The sequence below is a fragment of the Acanthaster planci genome, linkage group LG13 (assembly GCF_054643075.1).
Source record: "Acanthaster planci isolate LZ-2023a linkage group LG13, COTS_SCS, whole genome shotgun sequence".
Lineage (NCBI taxonomy): Eukaryota > Metazoa > Echinodermata > Asteroidea > Valvatida > Acanthasteridae > Acanthaster > Acanthaster planci.
Genome location: NC_141789.1, coordinates 7349159 through 7370253, shown reverse-complemented (window position 1 = coordinate 7370253; position 21095 = coordinate 7349159). Strand labels below are relative to the sequence as shown.

Sequence of the window (21095 nt, the reverse complement as noted above, 5' to 3'; positions counted from 1 at the left end):
CTTTTTGGGATGGGGGCAGCTGGTGCTTGTTTTACTTGGTCTTGTTTGATAGCTTCCTCGGGCTCTTCGTCTATTAATCTGTTTTTTTTCTCATTGTTTAGTGATTTTATGACCTGGGACAGACGTTTTACAAATTCTACATTAGGCGTTCCAACATTTAACATTTCCTGCACGTGCTCATGACCAAACAATCGTTCGGCCAAAGTCCTATTGAACCGTGTGACTCTTCCCTGAGATCAATGAACAAGAAGCAGCTGGATGTTCTCAACATAGAATAATTGTCGTTAACCGTAGGAGCGATTGCCTTTGGTGGTTTTTGTTGTATAAGGTATTAACTTAGAGTAAACAAAAAAGTAAAAGGCATTAAAAAAGCCCTGTTTCCCATGGAAAATGGGTTAAATTTTTGTCTAAGTTAAAACTATTATCAACGAATGTACATAAGTCAAAATCAAAACACCTACACCTACAAACAAGGTCCAAACATGATCAGTAATCCAACCAACAGCTTTGCTAGCCATGTTAAACAGCCAAGAAAGAATGCTTCCAATAAGTGCAGGTTTATGCGCAAGCACTTTCAAGCCCAATTTATTTAACACGTTTGCCAAATTTCGCAGCTGCCCATTGACCCTCCTGAATCTGGTAGTTCCAGTTTTGGAGCTGGTTCTGGCGTAGGCGCAGGGGTACCAGCAGTTCTAAGAGCAGCCACTGCACTCAACACAATCGTAATGTAACCGGACCAGGTTCCTCAAGCTAGGCTGTTTTATTAGCAAACAACCACTTACGATCTTAGGCAAAATAAAAGGGGTTGGTGGATTGGCTAGAAACAGAAAAAAAGAGGAAATACATGCAATAAGTAAAATGGAAACTTAAGCACAACACACTTCGGAACAGATAATTATGCATCAGGAACTATATACCCACAAAGAAACATAATAGACCTGATACAGAGCGAATATCTAATGAGGCAAAAAGCAGTAGCATATGGTGGAACACAGTCTTGAGCACAGAATGCTACTTAGGTTTTCAATCATCAGTGGTTCCTGGGTAAACCTGTGCAGCGATGCGGCAATGATCGTATATCAGTTACTGGAGCAAACTAAAATTGAAACACAACAACTTCAACTCTAAAGCAGCAATATTGATACATACAGTATGGTGCAATCCTACAGTTCATGGATATACAACAATCGATAAGCTCACTTCCTAAATACCAACATTACACTCAGCCAGATGGCCTTTGGGTTTTTTTTACTCCAGTAGGCTCCAACAAAATAACAACTTCATTATTTCTACCAGAACCCTGCCACATGTGGTGTCTGATCAGGAATGATGATAAGCAGAGGCACTGCTCATTATAACAGTGTTATACACACATTAGACACAGGCCTGTGGCCTCATGATCTGAGCCAATTACTACATAGAAAGTTCAGCAAAAAAACATGACAAACTTTGAGCATTTCAACCCTAGCAAATCTGCAAAATCACACTTAAATGCAATACAGTGAAAACAACAATTCATCGTACACTGGCATCTGAAATGATCATTAAAAGATTGCAGTTTCAAACCACCACTGGCTCAACCAAGATGGTCCCTTCCGAGTACAAAATTTATATAGGTGATTATCTAATTCCTATACAGAAACTACATTCATGTAACTAAATAATTACTTTAGATTGGTTTACACAGTCAATGGACATTCTTAATAATCACTGGTCACAGAGCAATCAAAACCATTTGAAAGGCAAATGAAATGAGAGAATAACCAAAAGAACCTGTTTTCTAAATGTTTCAGTCAATTCAATCAGGCTAATCATCTAGTTGATATATCGTGTGATTTATAAGACAAGGAAACAATGACACTCACCAATTGTTCCCAAAATACGGCTTTACGTGTCCAGTTTAGAGGTGTGCAGTACGTGTGTCTACTCCTAACAACAGTCTGTGGGAAAGTGACCCGTTGGTCTTGGGTGCAGGCCCTGGCTAGCTGTGGAATTGCCCTGAGGCATGCAGCCACCAGACCTCACCTCACTGCTTCCCATCACTCACTGATTAGGACAAGATTACACCAGTCCACCCAAGGCGGCTGGTTACAACTCTCCTCTATTAAAGCATTGCTTTCCACAGCAATGATGGCGATAACTTAATTAACTAACTAAAATCACGGTAAATAGGGTGCAAAATACAATTTTCAAAACGCAACAAAATACAACAGCTCAACAGTTCTCAGTAAAGTGTCCATCAGGGGTATTCTTCTACTTGGTGAGGAGACCGGCTTTTTTTTTTTTTTTTAAACCTGTTAATTGTCTGACCCGTTACTGATGGAATCCGGCTGATTCTCGGTAGGCAAGGTTGTCAACACGTGTTATTCTGTTCGATGCTGAAGATGGGAGATGATAGGGGTTGGAGTGCTGCCCAGCCCCTATCCTTGTGGAGCGTCTCAGAGGAATTTGGTCAACTTTGGCACAACATCCAGGCGGTTCTCCCCCAGTGGAACCTGAAGGGCCTGGCTGGGAAATGGGGGTCGCTGCACTGGAGTTGGCGGTCGTCTCTTCGGAGGCTTTGGCAGTCACAGTCGGAGTGCCGGAATTGGGAAGCGTGCCTGGACCTTCTGGCTCCTCAGCAGCCTGCTGGGTGGTCTCCTCTGTTATGCCAGGATCATGGGGCTGTTGCGAGGGTAGATCTGCAGCGTGGTTGACTGGATCCTGTGCTGCATCGGTGGTGCCAGAATCATCAGGGCCAAGCTGGGGAATGGGGTTGCTGCACTGGAGTTTGTGGTCGTCTCTTCGGAGGCTTTGGCAGTCACAGTCGGAGTGCCGGAATGGGGGAGCATGCCTGGACATGCTGGCTCCTCAGCAGCCTGCTGGGTGGTCTCCTCTATTATGCCAGGATCATGGGGCTGTTGCGAGGGTAGATCTGCAGCGTGGTTGACTGGACCCTGTGCTGCATTCCCAGTGTACATGGTTATTATAAACTCGGGTGGATGCAGGTTGACCACGCCGTTGTCATCCACTAGGATACCTTGTGGGGGAGTCTTGGTTGGGGTACTCTGAGGAACGCTGTCTCCTGTATCGAGGAGCTCCGTTCGTGTCACCCTCTTCATGGGTCCAGTGCCGTCGGCAGGCTGTACCAGGTACACGTTCTTTTGTGGTTGTGCGATGACTTTGTAGGGCATCGGCCTCCAATGATCCCCAATCTTATTTCTACCAGGAGCGTGGTTCCGTAGCAGCACTCTCGTCCCTGGAGCAATGCCCTTGTCATTTGCCTTGTTGTCCCGTCTCTCACACCTGGCCGTGCTCTTCTCCTGGATTTTCTCCAGGGCCATCTCAGCTGCTTGTCGTAGCTTCCACTGGTGTGCGGCTACCCAAGGCTCAGTTGGTGGTGCTTCCCTGTCATCCTCGCCAAACCTCAACATGTGGTCAATTGGTAGCATCGGTTCCCGGCCCATGAATACATAGAAGGGGGAAAGGCCAGTGGATGCATGTGGGGTGCAGTTGTACATAAAGGTTAACTCCTGTAGGTGGTCTGGCCAGCGTTTCTTCTGTTCAGGGGGTAGAGTACGAAGTAGGTTGTGCAGAGTCCGATTGAACCGTTCACATTGTCCGTTACCTTCAGGGTGGTAGGCGGTTGTTCTGCTCTTGGAGATTCCGTATGCTGTGCACAGGTCCTTCACAAGCTGGGACTCAAAGTTCCTGCCCTGGTCGCTATGAATACGGCGAGGAATTCCATACTTCTGGAACCACTCCTTGATCAGGATCCTTGCAACAGTGGAAGCTTTCTGGTCCCGGCATGGCACTGCTTGTGTGAACTTGCTGAGGACGTCTGTCATCACCAACACATTTTCTCGCCCATCCGACGCCTTATCCAGTGTGGTGAAATCAATCGCAAGAACATCTAGTGGTTTGTCTGTCTGAAGTGTGCCAACAGTCGGACGTACTCTTGGAGTAGGTGCCTTCGCCACCGTGCATCTCTCGCAGTTCTTGCACCACTTTTCCACATCAGCGGATATGCCAGGCCACCAACATCTCTTCTGTAGGAGTGCAAGGGTGCGTTCCTGATCTTGGTGGCCAGCCTGGTTGTGTAGTGCCTCCAGTACCATTGGTTGGAGTCCTGCGGGTAATAGCAACTGGTGACGCTCACCTTCCAGGGGGTCATGGCACTTGATGTAGAGTACCCCCTTCTTCTCGATCACTCTGTCCCATCTTCGCACAAGGGCTCTGACAGCCGTGCTTCAGGTGCAGCCAAGTAGGCTTGGTGCCGTATCTCCAGTTCCTTGCGAAGCCTCCAATGGCTGGGTCCTTTACCTGCAGTTCTGCTATTTTCTCCTGCGTGAAGCCCGGTAAGGTGGTCGCTGTAGGGGGTGCCTCCAGAGCTGTGGTGCTTCGTATGTTCGCCATCCTGACTTGCACCCTGGCAATGTCATGAAGGGATGAAGACTGGGTCAGCTCCGCTGCTGCATCTTCGATGTCTACTGGGTTGCGGCTAAGGGCGTCAGCATTCGCATTCGCTTTACCAGACTGGTACTTGACTTGGAACTTGAACTGGGACAACTGGCTCACCCATCTCATCTCTGTTGCCCCAAGTTTTGCCGTTTGGATGTAAGAAAGTGGATTGTTGTCAGTGAACACAAGAAATTCCGCCCCCAAGAAGTAGTCCCGAAGTTTCTCCGTGATTGCCCACTTCAAGGCCAGAAGCTCGAGTTTCATGGAGCTATATCGCTCCATGTTGCGCTCAGTTGGACGGAGACTTCGGCTGGCATAGGAGATGACTACCCTTCCTGATTCTTGGTCTTGGGACAGCACTGCTCCCAGGCCATCGAAGCTGGCATCGGTTTCTAAGATGAAGGGTTTTTTGAAGTCTGGGTATCCAAGGATTGGTGGGGATGTCAATCTCTTTTGCAGCTCTGTAAAGGCCTGGGTGCATTTAGGGCTCCAACGGCTGAGGAAGTCTTGTTCCTGACTTGGGCTTGGCTGGTGTCATCCTCTTTTCTTCCTGGATCCCTCTTTGGTCAGCATAGCGTGGAGTGGTGCTGCTATTCGGCTGAAGTGTTGGACAAATTGCCGGTAATATCCTGCAAGTCCAAGAAAGGACCGTAACTCCTGCTCGCTCCTGGGTAGTTTCCACTTGCTGATCGCTTCCGTCTTACTTGGATCTGTCGCCACTCCTTTTGCAGAGACGATGTGACCCAGGCACTGGCACTCCTGACGAAGGAAATGGCACTTGCCCGGTTTTACCTTGAGGCCATGGTGTCTCAGGCATTCCAGGACCACCTCTAACCACTGTAGGTGCTCTTCAAATCCACTTGAGAATATCAATATGTCGTCTAGGTAAAGGAGCAAGCTATTATAGTTGAGGTCGCCCAAGATCACCTCCATAAGCCGCTGGAAGGTAGCAGGGCTGTTGCTTAGCCCAAAAGGCATCCTCAAGTCCTCGAACAAGCCCCCTGTGCCTCCACGAAAGGCTGTCTTGTGGATGTCTTCTTCAGCGATGGCCACCTGGTGATATCCTTGGGCCAAGTCGATGGAACTGAAGTATTTGGCCCCCTGTAGAGAGTCCAGTGCTTCATCGATGCGAGGCAGGGGTAGGCGTCACTTTCGGTTCTCTTATTTAGAGCCTGATAGTCCGCACACAACCAAATGCTCCCATCCTTCTTCCGGACAACCACAACCGGTGCTGCGTACGGACTTGTAGATGGTCTGATTATTTTTTGTTGCAAGAGCTTCTGCAGATGAGCTTTTACTTCTTCCATCTGGTGTGGCGGAATCCTCCGATGAGGCATGCAGACTGGTCTCTCATCATGTGTTGGGATTTTGTGGGTTATCGTGGCGGTGTAGCCGAGGTCCTCGTCATCATGGCAGAACACATCTTCGTAACTCCTCAGAAGTTTGGTGAGCTGTCTCTGTTGGTCTGGGTTCATTGTTGTGTTGTCCATGTCGAGAGAGAATGGTAAAGGTCTGCCTTCAGCTGACGTGTGTAGAGGCACGTTCCACATGGGCCGTCTTCACCTCTCTTGGATCAATGGTGCCGCTCCCACTTCCTCCTGGAGTACTGCATCCCTCAGCCTCAAGAACCTGTCCACCACTCATTACTCCAAGGCGTGTCCGTGGCTGTAACCACACATCCTCACCACCAATATTGGTGACCCTTACCGACACTAGCCCATTCTGGATGGACGAACAGGTACTGACCACTGCTATGTTGCGTGGGAGATTCCCAGTGTGGCCATGCGGTGCCTCGATTACTACCTCTTTTGAAGATAGACTTCTTGGTGCCCCCGTTGATGTGCATGTCACGACTCGGTGACTCTGTGCCGGTAGAAGAATCGGCTGCCTCCCAGCAGCCTTGACGAACCTCGCCTTGGCATCTGCCCTGTCCTCAATCTTACAAGCCAGCAAGGCATCTGTCCACGAGTTGTCCGGAACGGTCTGAAGATAACTACTGCCATTTTTCTTAACCAGGGCTGAGCAAATCTCCCGGATCACATTACAGCCCAGCAAACCCGTGAGGCTGGCACTGCTTGCTGCAGACGTTGGTGAAACAAGCACTGCCACCCTACCTAGTTGGATCCCAAGGATGTCCATATCCAGTTCTGTGTAGCCAAGATACGGAACTTCTATGCCGTTGGCAGCGTACACTTTAAGCCAACCAGATATATCCTGTAGAGGTTTCCGATTCTCCAGCAAGTGGTAGATAGCCTCTGGCAGGATGGTGACTTCACTTCCAGTGTCGAGGACAAATCGAACGTTCTGTCCCAGGACTGATATGGACACCTCAGGGCTCCTTGCGACTGCCCTTTGGAACATCTCCGTGTTGCAAGTGCCAAAAGGGGAGCCATCTTCCTTCCCCTCCACCGCTTGGCTCCTTACGATGGAGGGCTTGCTTTTGGGGACATTTTCAGGTCTTCGTAATCCTTCTGGGAGGGGTGGAATGTTGGTGCATCTGCCCAGTGGTCTGGTGTTGTCATCGCTTGTCTCTTCTACTGGGGGCTGGGGCATTCTCTCGCGAAGTGGCCAAAGCCATCACAGTTGAAGCACTTTACAGACCTCCTGGTAGGTTTGGCCACGGGGGTGGGGGGGTTCTGCGGTGGTCTAGTAGGCCTCTGAGTTTGGACATCCTGCTGCGACAGTAGGCGCGACACTTGTTCGCAGAGATTAGTCACTGCCTCCTGAGTCGCAAGTAACTGGGCTCCCTGGCGGTCAAGCTGGGCTTGCAGCATATTTGTTTGCTCCGTGGTCTTGGCTGCCCTGGACATTGTCGTGCTGGAGGGTGTCGCCCAGGAGATGACTTTACTGCGTAATTCTGCAAACTTCATATCAGGGTTCTCTTGTACAACCTTCCAAACCTCCCTTCGCAGTGTGGGGTCTGCCAGGCAAGCTGCGAAGCGCTCGCAGAGAACAGCGTCCTGGTCCTTGATGCTGTCTGCTGAGGCTACCAGGACGACCAGCCTCAACAACTTCATGAGTTGGAGGGAGAAATCTTGAATGGACTCCCCCCCTCGCTGGACTCTAGCGTAGAACTCACCCCAACGGGACGATGGAGTGTCCTGCGGGCACAGGGTCTTGATCACACGGTCCAGATTCTTCTTCGGGGTGTCCCTGTCAGCTGCGGGGCAAAGTCGTGTTTCATCTCTTGCTGCGCCTTCAAGATGGTCCAGTATGAACTGTACCCCCTCTGCCGCTGACAGGTCACTTGTCATCCGGCGCATATCCTCAACCCATTCTGTGACTTCTGGGTCCTTTTCTGTGCGGGGTCGCCCAGCGAGCTTGGAGCCCCGTTCTCTTGGGACTACCACAACTTTCGTCTTCTGGTGGGGCCCTCCCTGCTCCTCTAGCCGCTTGGTGAGCTCCTTTATCTTCTCCTCCAGTTCCTCCATGGTGGGTGTTGGTGGTGTCTATCACACGCCCAGTCATTCCCTGCAAGGTTGCCAATGTTTTCCTACAAACCCCTTTTTGCTTGAATCCTGTCTACGACGCAATGTAACCGGACCAGGTTCCTCAAGCTAGGTTGTTTTATTAGCAAACAACCACTTACGATCTTAGGCAAAATAAAAGGAGTTGGTGGATTGGCAATTGTTCCCAAAATACGGCTTTACGTGTCCAGTTTAGAGGTGTGCAGTACGTGTGTCTACTCCTAACAACAGTCTGTGGGAAAGTGACCTGTTGGTCTTGGGTGCAGGCCCTGGCTAGCTGTGGAATTGCCCTGAGGCATGCAGCCACTAGACCTCACCTCACTGCTTCCCATCACTCACTGATTAGGACAAGATTACACCAGTCCACCCAAGGTGGCTGGTTACAGTAATTCAGACAGCGAAAAAGCCGCCAAGATGCTCACAACCTGTTTGCCTTGCTCTCTAAACAGTGTCCTTATTTTCTCGCGCAAATTTAAATAACCATTCATTACTGCGTTGATCGTTTCTTTGATGCGATTGATCTGGGTACAAATCTGATCGGTGTTTCTATTGATGACTTCTAACCTACCCTGTCTTTCAACTTCTAAATCGTCCAACTGTTATCGAATTTCTGCACGTTCTGCTGCTGATTGCGCTTCCTCTAATTTGTTTCTGACTTGTTAAATCTTTGCTTCCAACTCATCCAATTTGCCCTGGTTTAATACAAGCTCTCCGTTGACCGTCTAGGGATTTGTCAAATGAGACGAGTTCTCTATAGTTTAACCCTTTGGTTTGCGCTTCTCGGTTTTCAGTAAGCTCCCGATCTGCTTCTCTAGGGGCTTCTTGCATCTCCTCCTCCTCCGAACCTAGTTCGTTTCAAATAAAACTTGATCCGCTTGAATATCAGGCTTTTCTAGCATGCGGTGCTATCGTGGACAGATTTACAAGTTCATGTGGGTTTCGTTTGTTGGTTAATAATACTTCCCAGTGATAACCGGCATGTTTGTAATTCCCCAGTTTTATATTTAAAATTTTCATATTTGGGCCTCAGGATATCTGTTCGGCCAGCAAGTTTGAAATTATTGTAGAAATTGTCTACTTTGGCATTATTTATAAATATTGTTCTTACTCGTTCTAGCATATCCTCTGCGGGTTTTATCATGGTTGTTTCTTGACCTTCTATAAATGTTGTCTCTTTTTGATCGGGAAATAGTTTTCATCTGTACATTGTTGATCTTTTTCTTCTTCTCCCCCTTTATTCAACAGGGGCATTTCTTCCTCCGGGTCCAATCCGCCTTCTGCCATGTTACTTTACTTTTATTCGGTTTTTAACCACTGGGCAAAATGGCTGGTAATATACTTTGCAGAACTAGCCAACCCTGAGTAGCCAATGCACCACTGGCTACGGTGGTCATTTTGGCCACGTCTTCCACCGACAGTTGGTCTAGATCAGGAGGTTTAATTTTAAGCTGCTTTTTACCGAGCATGGTGTATCCCATTGGAATCACTGTAATTATGGCACCGTGATATGCCATATTGGCAATCCCGTTTACGTTGATGTTTGCGTTACTCATTCTTATTATATACAGATTTTTACTCTATATCTAAAATTTCTTGCGCAGGTGCTACGGCTTGAACTAGTGTTGCTTGGACTGTTGTTGTTTGAGCTTTTACCGCGGCAGGTTTCTTCTTTTAAAAACAACGCTAGAGCTATTCCTCCGATCACCAGTCTGCACCTGTTGCTTCACTTGGCACGGTGGTGGTGGTGGTGGTAGTTCTGCTTTTGTTGACATCTTTTTTTTATAAGAGATGGATTTTTAATGATAGTTTATGTTTTGTTGTTATTAGCATTGCTACTAGTGGTTTTTGGTACGCCCCGTACTTGCAGCACAGCTCGCTCAAGAAAGGGCTCATTGTTTGATTAATAATAGGATCTTCATTTAAATCTTTGGGCAAATCTTCTTCCGATTTTAAATCTACGTTGAACCCCAACAGGTCGATAGGAGTGGTTATTCCTAAAATCGGTACGTATAAACTCAAAATCACATTGCCCGAAGTTTTGACGATTTCTTTCCCGAATCATACATCGTACAAGTTAAACAGCTTTGTTTACTCTGGGGGAATTAGAGATTCGATGTCCTTGATGAAATACTCTTTTCCCAGGCACCTTCTGGATTCAACAAGCGTCAACACATACAACTAGCATCAACAAAGTATCAACTACTTGAAAATACACTCTTAGGATTTAAAGTAGTTTTAACCAGATTTAGAGATTCCCTTCCATATTCACGCAGAAAAACAAAACTTGTTCGCGATGTATGGAGGCCGCCATCTTTCTTTACGCTACTGTCCATGCAAAAACAAGACGGCGGCCAGTCAGGCTGCACAAGCAGGCCCAAATTTCGTCGCTCAAATTTCCACCTTCAAATATTATTTTCGATAATATGATACGTTAAGTATGATATGCAGGAGCCTTACTAATATTGTAAATTTAAAATATTTGTATAAAAATGCCTGGATATTTAGTTGGCACTTTGTTGATGTTAGTTGATGCTATTTAGCATGACCCCTTTATTTAGTTGGGATACATGTACGTACCTTTGCAGGGAATAACTGACGGGGTCGTTTTCAATGTCAGTCTCTCCGTCAAACAGCCAAGAGTCATCAGATTTGTATTCGTAAAGGTCATCAAACGAAGAAAAGGGTCCTGTGTCCGCCAGGACTCAATTTTATAGATACAACCTGTCAGATTAGATGTACATGTGAGCATGGATGAGTGGTCAAATATAACTATTTTGATTAGCCCCAAACGCTGTCCAATGTTTGCCTGTGGATCCATAACAACAGAATGCCTCCTTCCAATTTGTAATTACTGAACCGATGTAAAGAAGTTTATTAGTTGAATGAGCACAATTTACATACAAATAGACTGGTGTTTTCCTCCCTGTGTTTGATAGATACATTTGCTTATAGTTTCCAGTCAAATGATGCAGAACTGTTTTGAAACGTCCAGATTTTAAGCAAAGTCAAAGATTCAACACCAGAATTTTGCAAGGTTGAGTCTAGATATGGATATCCAACCAATTTGTAAGTATGCCAATTTTCTTGTCCAAAAGATATGTAAGCATAAAAAGATAGACCTAAATTGCATATACCGTCACTGTTTTCATGGAGAACCACGTGCAGATTTTAAAGAAAACTGGCTTGTAAGAAAATCTGCCCGAAGGTTTCTACAAGTTCAAAACTACAAAACTAAAAGTAACCAAAACACAAGAATTATGCAGTAAAAACCCTCAAATGTTTCTGTGAATTTCACCAAAAGCTCTGACTCATCGTGAAAACACAAAACGCAGAGATTTTGACCCACAACAATTAATATAATCGCTAGAGAAAAATGCTATCTTTCGACATCTGTACTGTTGGCTTTTCTCATTCTGATTTTCTTTCTTTTTGTTTTTGACAGTGAAGCGTCAGAATGTAGTGAGTGTCAATTTTAGGACACCCCCATTTTTTTTTATTAAGTGGACGAGTCTCTACCTTTCTTGCATTTGACTGAGTCATACCTCTTACAGAAATGGAAGATGCCTGGCTGAGCAGTGGACGGGAGGGTAGTGCCCTTGTGTGGCTGTACTGGTCACGTGTGGCAGAACCTTGCAAGTGAACAGTGCAAACATTCAAGGTGTCCCTTCCTGCCTTCCATTTTACAGATTTTGTTTGCCAGCCTCAGTCATCCTGTCCGCATATTACATTTTGGAGGCACGAGAGGGATGAGCATGTCACTCTGGCTCATCACCCTGGGGCAGAGAGGCGCCATTGTGGTCATCCAGTGATGCGGACCCAGCGGTTGTTTCCAGCATGAGCCGGTGAGTCCTACTCGGTTGTAACAGTGGAAGGAGGCTGAACCTGACGCACAAGGAACCGGATGAGTGGAGGAAGTTGTACCTTAAGTAACCTGACCAAGAGAGTGGTCAAGGCTAGGCAACAGGACCCACCTGTCACAGCAAAGATGGAGGATTCTTTGTAGGCTTACGAGTTGGTAACAACCAAGTTGTTTGTCTCACCACGGCTCAGCTTGAGCAAGTAGCAGTACAACTGAGGGGCTAGGACTGCTACAGGGCATCACCAAATATTTGCAGGGTGTTGATGCATCATCCACAATGCTTGAGGAGACGCCCACCCATTGCTCCAGTGGCCGAGGAACCCACACGAACGAAGGCGGACACAACAGCCACGGCTGCCACTTCACCCACTCCTACAGCTGGGGTGAAATCTTATGCAAAGATGGTGCAGATGCTAGCGAGGGAGTTAAAAGATCTCTGGACAAATTGGCAATCCTGGCCAGAAAGATCGCCTCACTTTCATCAGCCTAGCTACCAGCTGGAGGCAGGATTGGAGAAGGGTTACTCGGACCGGGATATTGTCCGAGCAGTGATTCGCGCTATTGTCCCGAGTTCCCCCCTGTGCAGTTATCTGGAAGGGAGAAGCAAGTTATCGTTGCCCAGTTTGCGTCGCATACTTCGTGCTCATTTCCAGGAGAAGGAGGCCACTGAACTGTATAAACAGTTGTCTCAACAGACACAGGAACCCAAGGAGTCACCACAGGCTTTCCTGCGTGGTGCACTTGACCTGCATCAAAAATTTATTTTCGCCAGCCAGGAGGCCGACTCCCCATTGTCTTATGAGCCACAGTTAGTACAGCAGGTGTTTTGTCACAGTGTGCTCACGGGGCTGCGCAGTGATGCCATCAAGATGGAACTCCGACTACACCTGGATGACCCCGAGCTAACTGACGAGGCCTTGTTTGAGAAGCTAAATGTTTGCTCAAGCCTCGAGGCAGAAAGGAAAAAGAAGCTGTGTGCAACCAAGTTGGCAACCCTCAGTGAGGTCCAGGAAGTGGGCCCAGACAAGAAGTCAGCCCCAAAACAAGGCCTGCTGCTTGCAGAGATTAATCATCTGAAGAAAGGCATCGCTGAGTTGTCTTGCCTAAAAGATCAAGTAGCGGCACTCCAAGCATCCTTGAGTGACAACCCCAGGAGAACCCAACCTGTGGCTAAGTCAAAAGCATGTGTGCGCCATGGATGCCAGGACTGCCAGCAAAACGGCAGAGGAGAAACTTGTGACCACTGCAATGCGGATCAGCAGAACACTTTGCACGGGGCTGCCGTCAAGCCAGAACCACACATCAGGGAAACGACAGAAGGCTGCGCCCAGGGGACAGAGTGTAGCCAGATCCAGAAAAACATCCCAGTCCAAAGAAGAAACATCCCCTTCAATGTGTACCGTCTGTCACATCTCGCCTCGACATCACCACAAAATCACCAAGCTTGTGGGTCACTGTTGCACCATAGATTGCTACCTCAACGACATTCCATCAACTGTGTTGTGTGACACCGGAGCCCAAGTTTCTTTGGTTAGCATCACCTGGCTTCGCCACAACCTGCCTGAGATTGTTATTCATCCAGTCTCAGAACTTGTCCAGTATGAGCAGAATCTTGATCTCCGAGCTGCTAACGGTACGACAGTTCCATTTGAAGGTTGGGTTGAGATGGAGATCCAGATGAAAACACCCAAGACTCAGCTGCAGCTGTCCTTTCCTGCCTTGGTGACCAATGACCAGCTGCAGCAACCTATCATAGGTTGCATCGTAATAGCAATGGTCATCCAACTTTCCGGTTGGGGATGCAAGAAGCATAGTGGGGGAGGCCATCAAAAGCCTTGAACCAACCCGAGCTGAAAAGTTGGTCAACTTGATCCAGACCAATGATCCAGAGGAGATCAGCATCATTAAGTCCGGATGAAACGATGTAACCATCCTGAGCCACAGTAACACTGGTATCCGGTGCCAGACACACACAGGACTGACAGAGAAGATGAAAGTACTCTTTGAACCTGCAGTTGAAAGCCAGTTACCTGAAGGTCTCCAAGTGGACGAGGCTGTCGTAAACCTGATTCCAGGTAGCCATTGCCCTGTAACGATCAGAGTGACCAACACCACAAGCTGAAACATTACATTGCGTCAGCGGAGTCTCCTGAGACACCTTCGATTGATCCACTCAGTACATCCCATAGAACCCTCAGTGTTCCACAAATGGACCCCATGTCCTACCAAAACTGATGCCCAGCATCACACTGTAATAAACAGTGTATCATCGGAGAGCAATTGGCTACCACTGATGGACCTGAGCCATTTGACACAAGCACAGAGAGCTATTGCAGAAAATCTACTCCGAGAAGAATCGGCAGCATTTGCTAAAGATGAAACTGATTTAGGCTGCATACATGACCTCCAGATGAAAATCAAGCTGCGTGACGAGGAACCTGTGCGGAAGACGTACATGTCCATGCCACGCTTGCTGTATCAAGAGGTCCGCATATACCTGGCAGACTTGATTAGCCGGGATTGGATTACTAAACCCACCTCACCATATTCATCTCCAGTGGTCTGCGTAAGGAAGAAAGATGTCAGCCTTTGACTCTGCATTGATTACCGGGAGTTGAATCGAAAGACCATACCTGATCGTCAGACAATCCCGCTGATCAAGGATGTGCTAGATGGCTTGGGGGCAACCACTGGTTTTCTACCCTTGACCAGGGGAAAGCTTACCACCAGGGTTTCATGACTGAAGAAAGCTGCCCCCTTACAGCCTTCATCACACCTTGGGGACTTAAAGAGTGGGTCCAAATTCCTTTTGGACTCACAAATGCCCCAGCAGTCTTCCACGGGTTTATGGAAACCTGCCTAGATGGCCTCAATGGGGAAATTGCAATGACTTACCTCGACGATGTTGTGGTCTTTAGTGACAACTTCGAACACCACGTTGATCACCTGAGGCAGGTTCTGAAGCGGTTGCAGGCTCATGGTGTGAAGTTACGACCTAAAAAGTGCCAGCTCTTTCTATCAAAGGTACGTTACTTGGGCCAAATCATGTCAGCAGAGGGCCATCGGTTAGACCCATCTGACATTGCTGCCATCAAATCCCTCAGTGAGAGAAGACCAGACAGCATTAGAGACGTGAGAAAATTGCTTGGCTGAATTGGGTACTATTGCAGTTACATCCAAGATTTTTCACGTATCGCAAGACCTCTTTACGACCTACTGAAGGTGACACCTGGCGCTGGGCAGAGGACAAACGCCAAAGGATAGACCAAAGGCAAGAACAGAAAGTGGACTGGAAGGACCATCATCAGAGTATCCTGGAGAAGATTCTTGGTTTCCTTGTGTCACCACCTGTCATGGCATTTCCCAACTACCAGGAGCCATTCCTCTTACATACTGATGCCTCTAACGACGGACTTGGAGCAGTGCTGTATCAGCCTCATACCCGAAGTCAGCAGTCCTCCGGTACTTACATGCACTGGGTGACTCTGGATCCTGCAGCAGTACCCTTTGAACCAACACAAGTAGAAGACCTTGTTCAAAGCCCAGTGGAGGATCAGTTTGAAGCTGTTGGCTGAGAGGTTTTGACAGCTATGGATCATCAAGAAGACTGTCCTACCTTGCCTACCTCCACAGAGACAACCCAGGATGCAGTGACTGATGACCATCAACAGCAGGCCGATCCTACACAACAGACAGTTGGTGACCATGCTCCACAGCCTCCTGACCAGCAAGAACCAACTGATGAGAGGCCACGCAGAGAACAGCACCCCCCAATGACCTTCAGCTACAACCACTTGGGGGAAACCATCATGGCAACACATACACCCTCACTTTATGGCCATCCAAGGGTCTCCACTCCCACCCCTTGGACAATGCCTGCCCAGCAGCTGCCTGCACCCTGGAGGGGCCCAAGATTACCATGGTTCAAACCTTACATGTATGCGCAACAAGCCCTTTGAGTTACAACACCCTCGATGAACCCACACCCGCAGCAAGGATAGGCTGTCCCACCAACTCGTCAAGTTAGTACCAAACCGAGAAGACTGAAGTCAGCACTTGTGACAGCTCAACCACTGCGCAGTGAAAAGAGGAGACCTATGATTCACCGCCCATGGACATGAGGAGAACACCTTCTCCAGCTTCAGGGGTAGTGCATGAGGTCATGGGACAGAAGTGCTCTGCTTTTCATCAAGTTTGTGTTCCTCTGGCATCTGAACTGACGTTCAAGGTTGTGTGGTGAGGAGAGATGGAAGTCACGACCCCATTGACCCTGACCCTAATGATGTAAATGTTGAGACAACATTTAATTTTGCAGGGGAGTGTGTAGAGATTGTCAATTTAAGAACACCCCCATTTTTTTTATTAAGTGGACGAGTCTCTACCTTTCTTGCATTTGACTGAGTCACCCCTCTTACAGAAATGGAAGATGCCTGGCTGAGCAGTGGATGGGAGGGTACTGACATTGTGTGGCTGTACTGGTCACTTGTGGCAGAACCTTGCAAGTGAACAGTGCGAACATTCAAGGTGTCCTTTCCTGCCCTCTGTTTTACAGATTTTGTTCGCCAGCCTCAGTCATCCTCTCCGCATATTGCAAGAAGACCATTGATGAGTCTGACAACAAAGATAGCCAACATCTTGCATTGATCCCCAGGCCAGAGCAAATCAATGAAAATGAGGTGATAGTTTAAATGATGAACCGAATCCTGGAGCAACAAAAAAACACGACGTCAGCAATTCATGTGCTGCAGGAACGACGTCTTGAAGATTTGTCAAGATTGCTAATGTTATGACCAGCACTTCACGACTCATCAGAGGAAGACTGATGCAAAGAGACAGCCATCCCTCTCATCAAAGACTAGTTGATGTATCCACTAATGGGCCTGATGAACGACCTGCGAGAACTAACGGACCCGTCCCGCCACCCACCCACGAACCCATTCTGCCACCCAACCACGGACCCGTCCCGCCACCCGACCATGGACCTGTTAACCACCTGGAAACGGGCCAGTCCCGCAACCAGCTGACGAACCAGTCCTACAACCCAACCACGTACCTGTCCTTCCATCAGCCCATGGACCCGTCCAGCCATCTAGCGACGAATCAACCCTGCGCCCAACCCATGAACCAGTCCTGCCACCTACACATGCCTGCAGATCTGCCCGAAAAGCAATGAGTGCACAAGCACCATGCCCCACAGACTACAAATTGAGCAGCACTTAAGGCCACAATACTCTACATATCTATTCACACAAATTCAACCAATCTCAGTAGTATATTGATTTAATAGGAAAAGGAAACTACAGTCTCTGTGCATGCATACTTTCTTTTGACATAACACAGTTGTGCAAATCATTTCCTAATAGTGGGCCTTTGCCACAATGCATTCTGCTGTAAATGTAGATAGCTGGTGTGGGCACGTATAATTAAATCCTAATTAGGTGCACTTTATCTTATTCTTTGGCACGTGCGTAGGCATTTTTAGGATATAAGCAAAGCCTGTTTTGGTGCTCTTGTAGCCCAAATAGGCAGCACAAAATTTAGTAATAATAATAATAATTAGCATCACAACATTTGTAATGTGCTTTCCACAACTTTTCAAAGTGCCATTATTGTCCCTGCACATTGGGCTCACACATCGTAATTCTGAACATTCCTGAGACCATGCATCTCAGCTTTCTGGGAGTATATTAGCAAGTGCTGCCATTTCGGCACAAACGGCTAAACATGCATGTAACCGTGTCTGCCCTCACAGGTACCCATTTACTCCTGGGTGGAGAGGGGCACATAAGAGTAAAGTGACTTGCCCAGGATCAAAACATGCTGCTACAAACCCTAACCACTAGGCCACAATGATTAAATAACTAAGTTGCTGCCTGCTGAGTTCAGTCACTAGTGTAAATTACCAGCCCAAAAGTTTTATATCCAGTTGGCACATCAACTGAGGGCACTGTCTGGTCATATTCCAGTCAGGCATTTTCTGTATTTAAACAACCTTTTACTTTAAAGAGTTAATTTGGAATAATTCAAGAACACTTGACACTTAATTGTTCAGAGAAAAGAGACCCCTCCTGGAGGTGTTGTATTGAGGTGCCTTTGATCCACCGCTTGAAGAAGTGGTGCCCTGTATTTAGAGTACCTCCAGGTTTTCAATTGAGCTGCGCACATAATTCATTATTCCATCCATCTCTTATCCTTGTGTGAAGAATTTCTTGTTATCGTGGTAATAATCTGTTATAGCCCGAAGTATTTCTTGAAATCAGTGTTTAATTGTTTAACCCTGGCTTCCCTTGTCTGTTATTTGGTCCTCCTAACGCGTCCATAGACTAACATATTTTCCTAAAAATGAAGGTCCCGGCAAGTGTGCTTTCAACCACTTGGGAGCAGATTGTGCAAATTAACGTTTATTAGCGTGTGTGAATTGACAGAAGACTGGGACACACCCACACCCTGTAAAATTACCAAGCGAACTTTTTAGCATCCCATCCCCGCTAAAGTACTTCACCTTTACCAACTGGAGTTCTATCCAGATGCTTACATGTAAATGTGCATACTTCCATACTTTTCTTTACTGATACACAACAGAATGATTCATTAGGAGACAGAAATCAGCCATAGTACTGATTTTAATATGTGTACGAAGTGCAATTGAATGCTATGTGTGCTTGACCTGCTCTTGAACCATTAAGGGAATCTCCTCAATGCTCAGACAAAAGTCTGTTTCAACTTTATCTGAAGTATAAAATGACACTATCATTTGGTTATTTCCTCTTTCAGTGGAACATTTGGCAATGTTCTAACCATTTTTTTTTTAAATGTTGACAGTTCTGTTCTTGATATCCATCGAGAGAATACCTTATGAGGTGATAACTTGTTTGCGTGTGGTATTTCTTTCGAACATGTGTTTCACATTTTCATGTTATACTTGCAGTCATTATTGTAGAAGTTTGCATTCTTTTATAGCTTTGGCCCTTGGAAATATCTCGCTGAAGTTCTGCTCTGTTGTTTGATTTTGTGTGGTTTGGGTTGGGGTCGTTTTCAAGATTGTTTTCTGTGGCATTTAGGGATTGATATCTACAACTTACTAGGTTTGCCTCCTCTGGCGTGATGTTGCACTTAAGAAAAACCATCAGAATCACCATTATCAACATGGCTGAGTTTGTGGATGCATTATTGTATACAAATATTGAGTGGCAAAAAGTGGGACTTTTTAAGCCCTAGTCCAAATGGCAGAAATATTGAAGGTCAAAATATATGAGTTCCCTGCAATTAAATCACAAGGATCTGTGTTAAAAATCCTCCATGTTTCTGAAGTCAAATTTGTCAGAAACCAGGATTGGTTGAATTTTTTTCAGGTACAAGATTCTAAGCACGAAATGACAGCAAGTCCAGAGCAACTCAGAGATATATCAGTGGAATCTGCTAGGCCATCTAGGTTGGAAGAAACTCCAGCTGCACTCACCTTTTCAGGTAAGAAACCTTTTGACAAATTTTTGTGTAAATCTAACCAGGATATAAAAAAAATAAATGACCATTACTTTCCTTGAACAGCGTTGTCTCTGAAGGGGTTCCCCTACTAATAGCCTTGTGAAGCCATGTCACTGCCCTCTCATCTGCAAAATTAAATTGCCATTTCCTTTGCAAGCATTGTGCATTTACTCATAATGGAAATTACCTCATTGAAAGCAGCAGGCAGCTAACCACTTTGCACTAGAGGACCTGGTATCGGGTACCTTATGTCTATACACATAGCCAGGTAGGCCAAAATCGGACAAAGGAGCAACAAAAGACCGTACTCTGAACAAAAGATCGAGCTGCTGGGACTGGAAGAACATTTTTTCAGTTTTCAATAGCGGAGGTACTCCGTCCTTTTTTTGGAAACACTATACCACTATTTGTGGCATTCAATACGAAAGATTACAACCAAGGACAAAAGCTCTCCAGCGCTGCATTTCTGGGCAATAAATCACTATAAATCTCAACACCATGAAAATATACTTTACATTTAATTCACCAGGAAACTTTCTTACATGGCAAAGTATGACCATTTTCACAGTGCAGACGAGCCAGCTTGGCGGGGATAAGCTCATTGTAGTTTCATGGTGTTTTTACATGAGCTTCCTGGAGGCTAAGCACGCTATTGTTATTCATAAAATAAAATTAATTAATTCATAAAATTTTAAATTCATAAAATATTCACAAATTCATGCCCGCTTTCGGTTTTGTGGGAAGTAAGAACCGGCCTCAACGCATTTCAACTCAAGTGAAATTTTGTAACAAATTTTTCATGTCGTCGAAATTGCTTCGCTTCAATCTGAAGTAAAAGGTGACTGAAGTAAAAGGTGAAAAGCTAATTTTAAGATGTTATGTCTTCTCATTAAGTATTAAAATGCTAGAAAATAATTGTTCTGGTGATGATTATTGTTTCAATTTTTCTGACTTTAAAGGATTGCATTGTAACGTTCTTTCACGGATGCGTGATTGTTTTGCATAGATCTCTTCTTTGATCATAATCCGCATAAAATAATTGTTACCCCTGACAGGGCTATGAATCCTTCTGGGTCAGAAAGGTTATTGAGTTTCAGCTGACAGCATCATGCTACTTAAAAAGCTGTATGAACTTAATGACACACAGTCGGCATCATTTACACCATTACCAGGGTTTATTAAAAGCCTCAGTGACACTGGATGCAACATCTAGGGTAACCCTCTCATTAAAGTTCAATGTTTGTCGGTAAGCCCCCTTCCCGGCTTTCTACTTTTATTCGTGTCGGCTACCATTGATCTTAAAAAATAAGGTGCAAACTGGGATAGCATCATTCCTTCAATATTCAGCAAAACTTATCGAGAATACCGGACACCATCGAACATGAACAACTTTGTCAAAGTGTGTTGGCTTAGCCCAACGAGATATGCTGGTATCGTCGAACTGGTGAAGAGGAGCCAAATCAAGTGCCGAGATCCGCTGGAAGAAGGTGTAGTTGTACCTGTACAAATCTGGGACGTACAGAGCATGAGTGCTTCAACCCAAATGTGAGTATACATGTATATTAGGGAAACACCACTTTCATTGCATCCACTCTTTTATTTCCAAATAAAAGTCATGGCAGAACACAAAGGTTTGGTTTTCATCAATTCTTGTAATCAGCAGCTTACAAAAGATATTGTGGCGCAATAGTAGTTTGCGTGTTTATTCTTAGCCGTCGTAGTTAGGCCCAGGGCTTATTCCCTGACGTCGACGGGACCTGTTGTGCACTGTGGCTGGTGGTGCCAGGCTGGTGGCCCGCGAGTTATATAAGTGCGATCGCACGCCAAGTGTGTCAATTCCTTCG

General features: G+C 46.3%; 1 protein-coding gene across 9 annotated transcripts in view; it reads left to right on the top strand.

Annotated features, from left to right (window-relative positions):
• Nucleotides 1–21095, top strand: part of LOC110982507 (meiotic recombination protein REC8 homolog) — a 388761-nt gene that overhangs the window by 240369 nt on the left and 127297 nt on the right. For all 9 annotated transcript variants that reach the window (XR_015427552.1, XM_087145215.1, XM_087145210.1 and 6 more), the window contains one exon: nt 19119–19233. Coding sequence is in view for 8 of the 9 variants with exons in the window: in XM_087145215.1 (XP_087001341.1) it covers nt 19119–19233 (115 nt within the window). In the remaining variant the exon portion in view is untranslated. The remainder of the gene's footprint in view (nt 1–19118; nt 19234–21095) is intronic.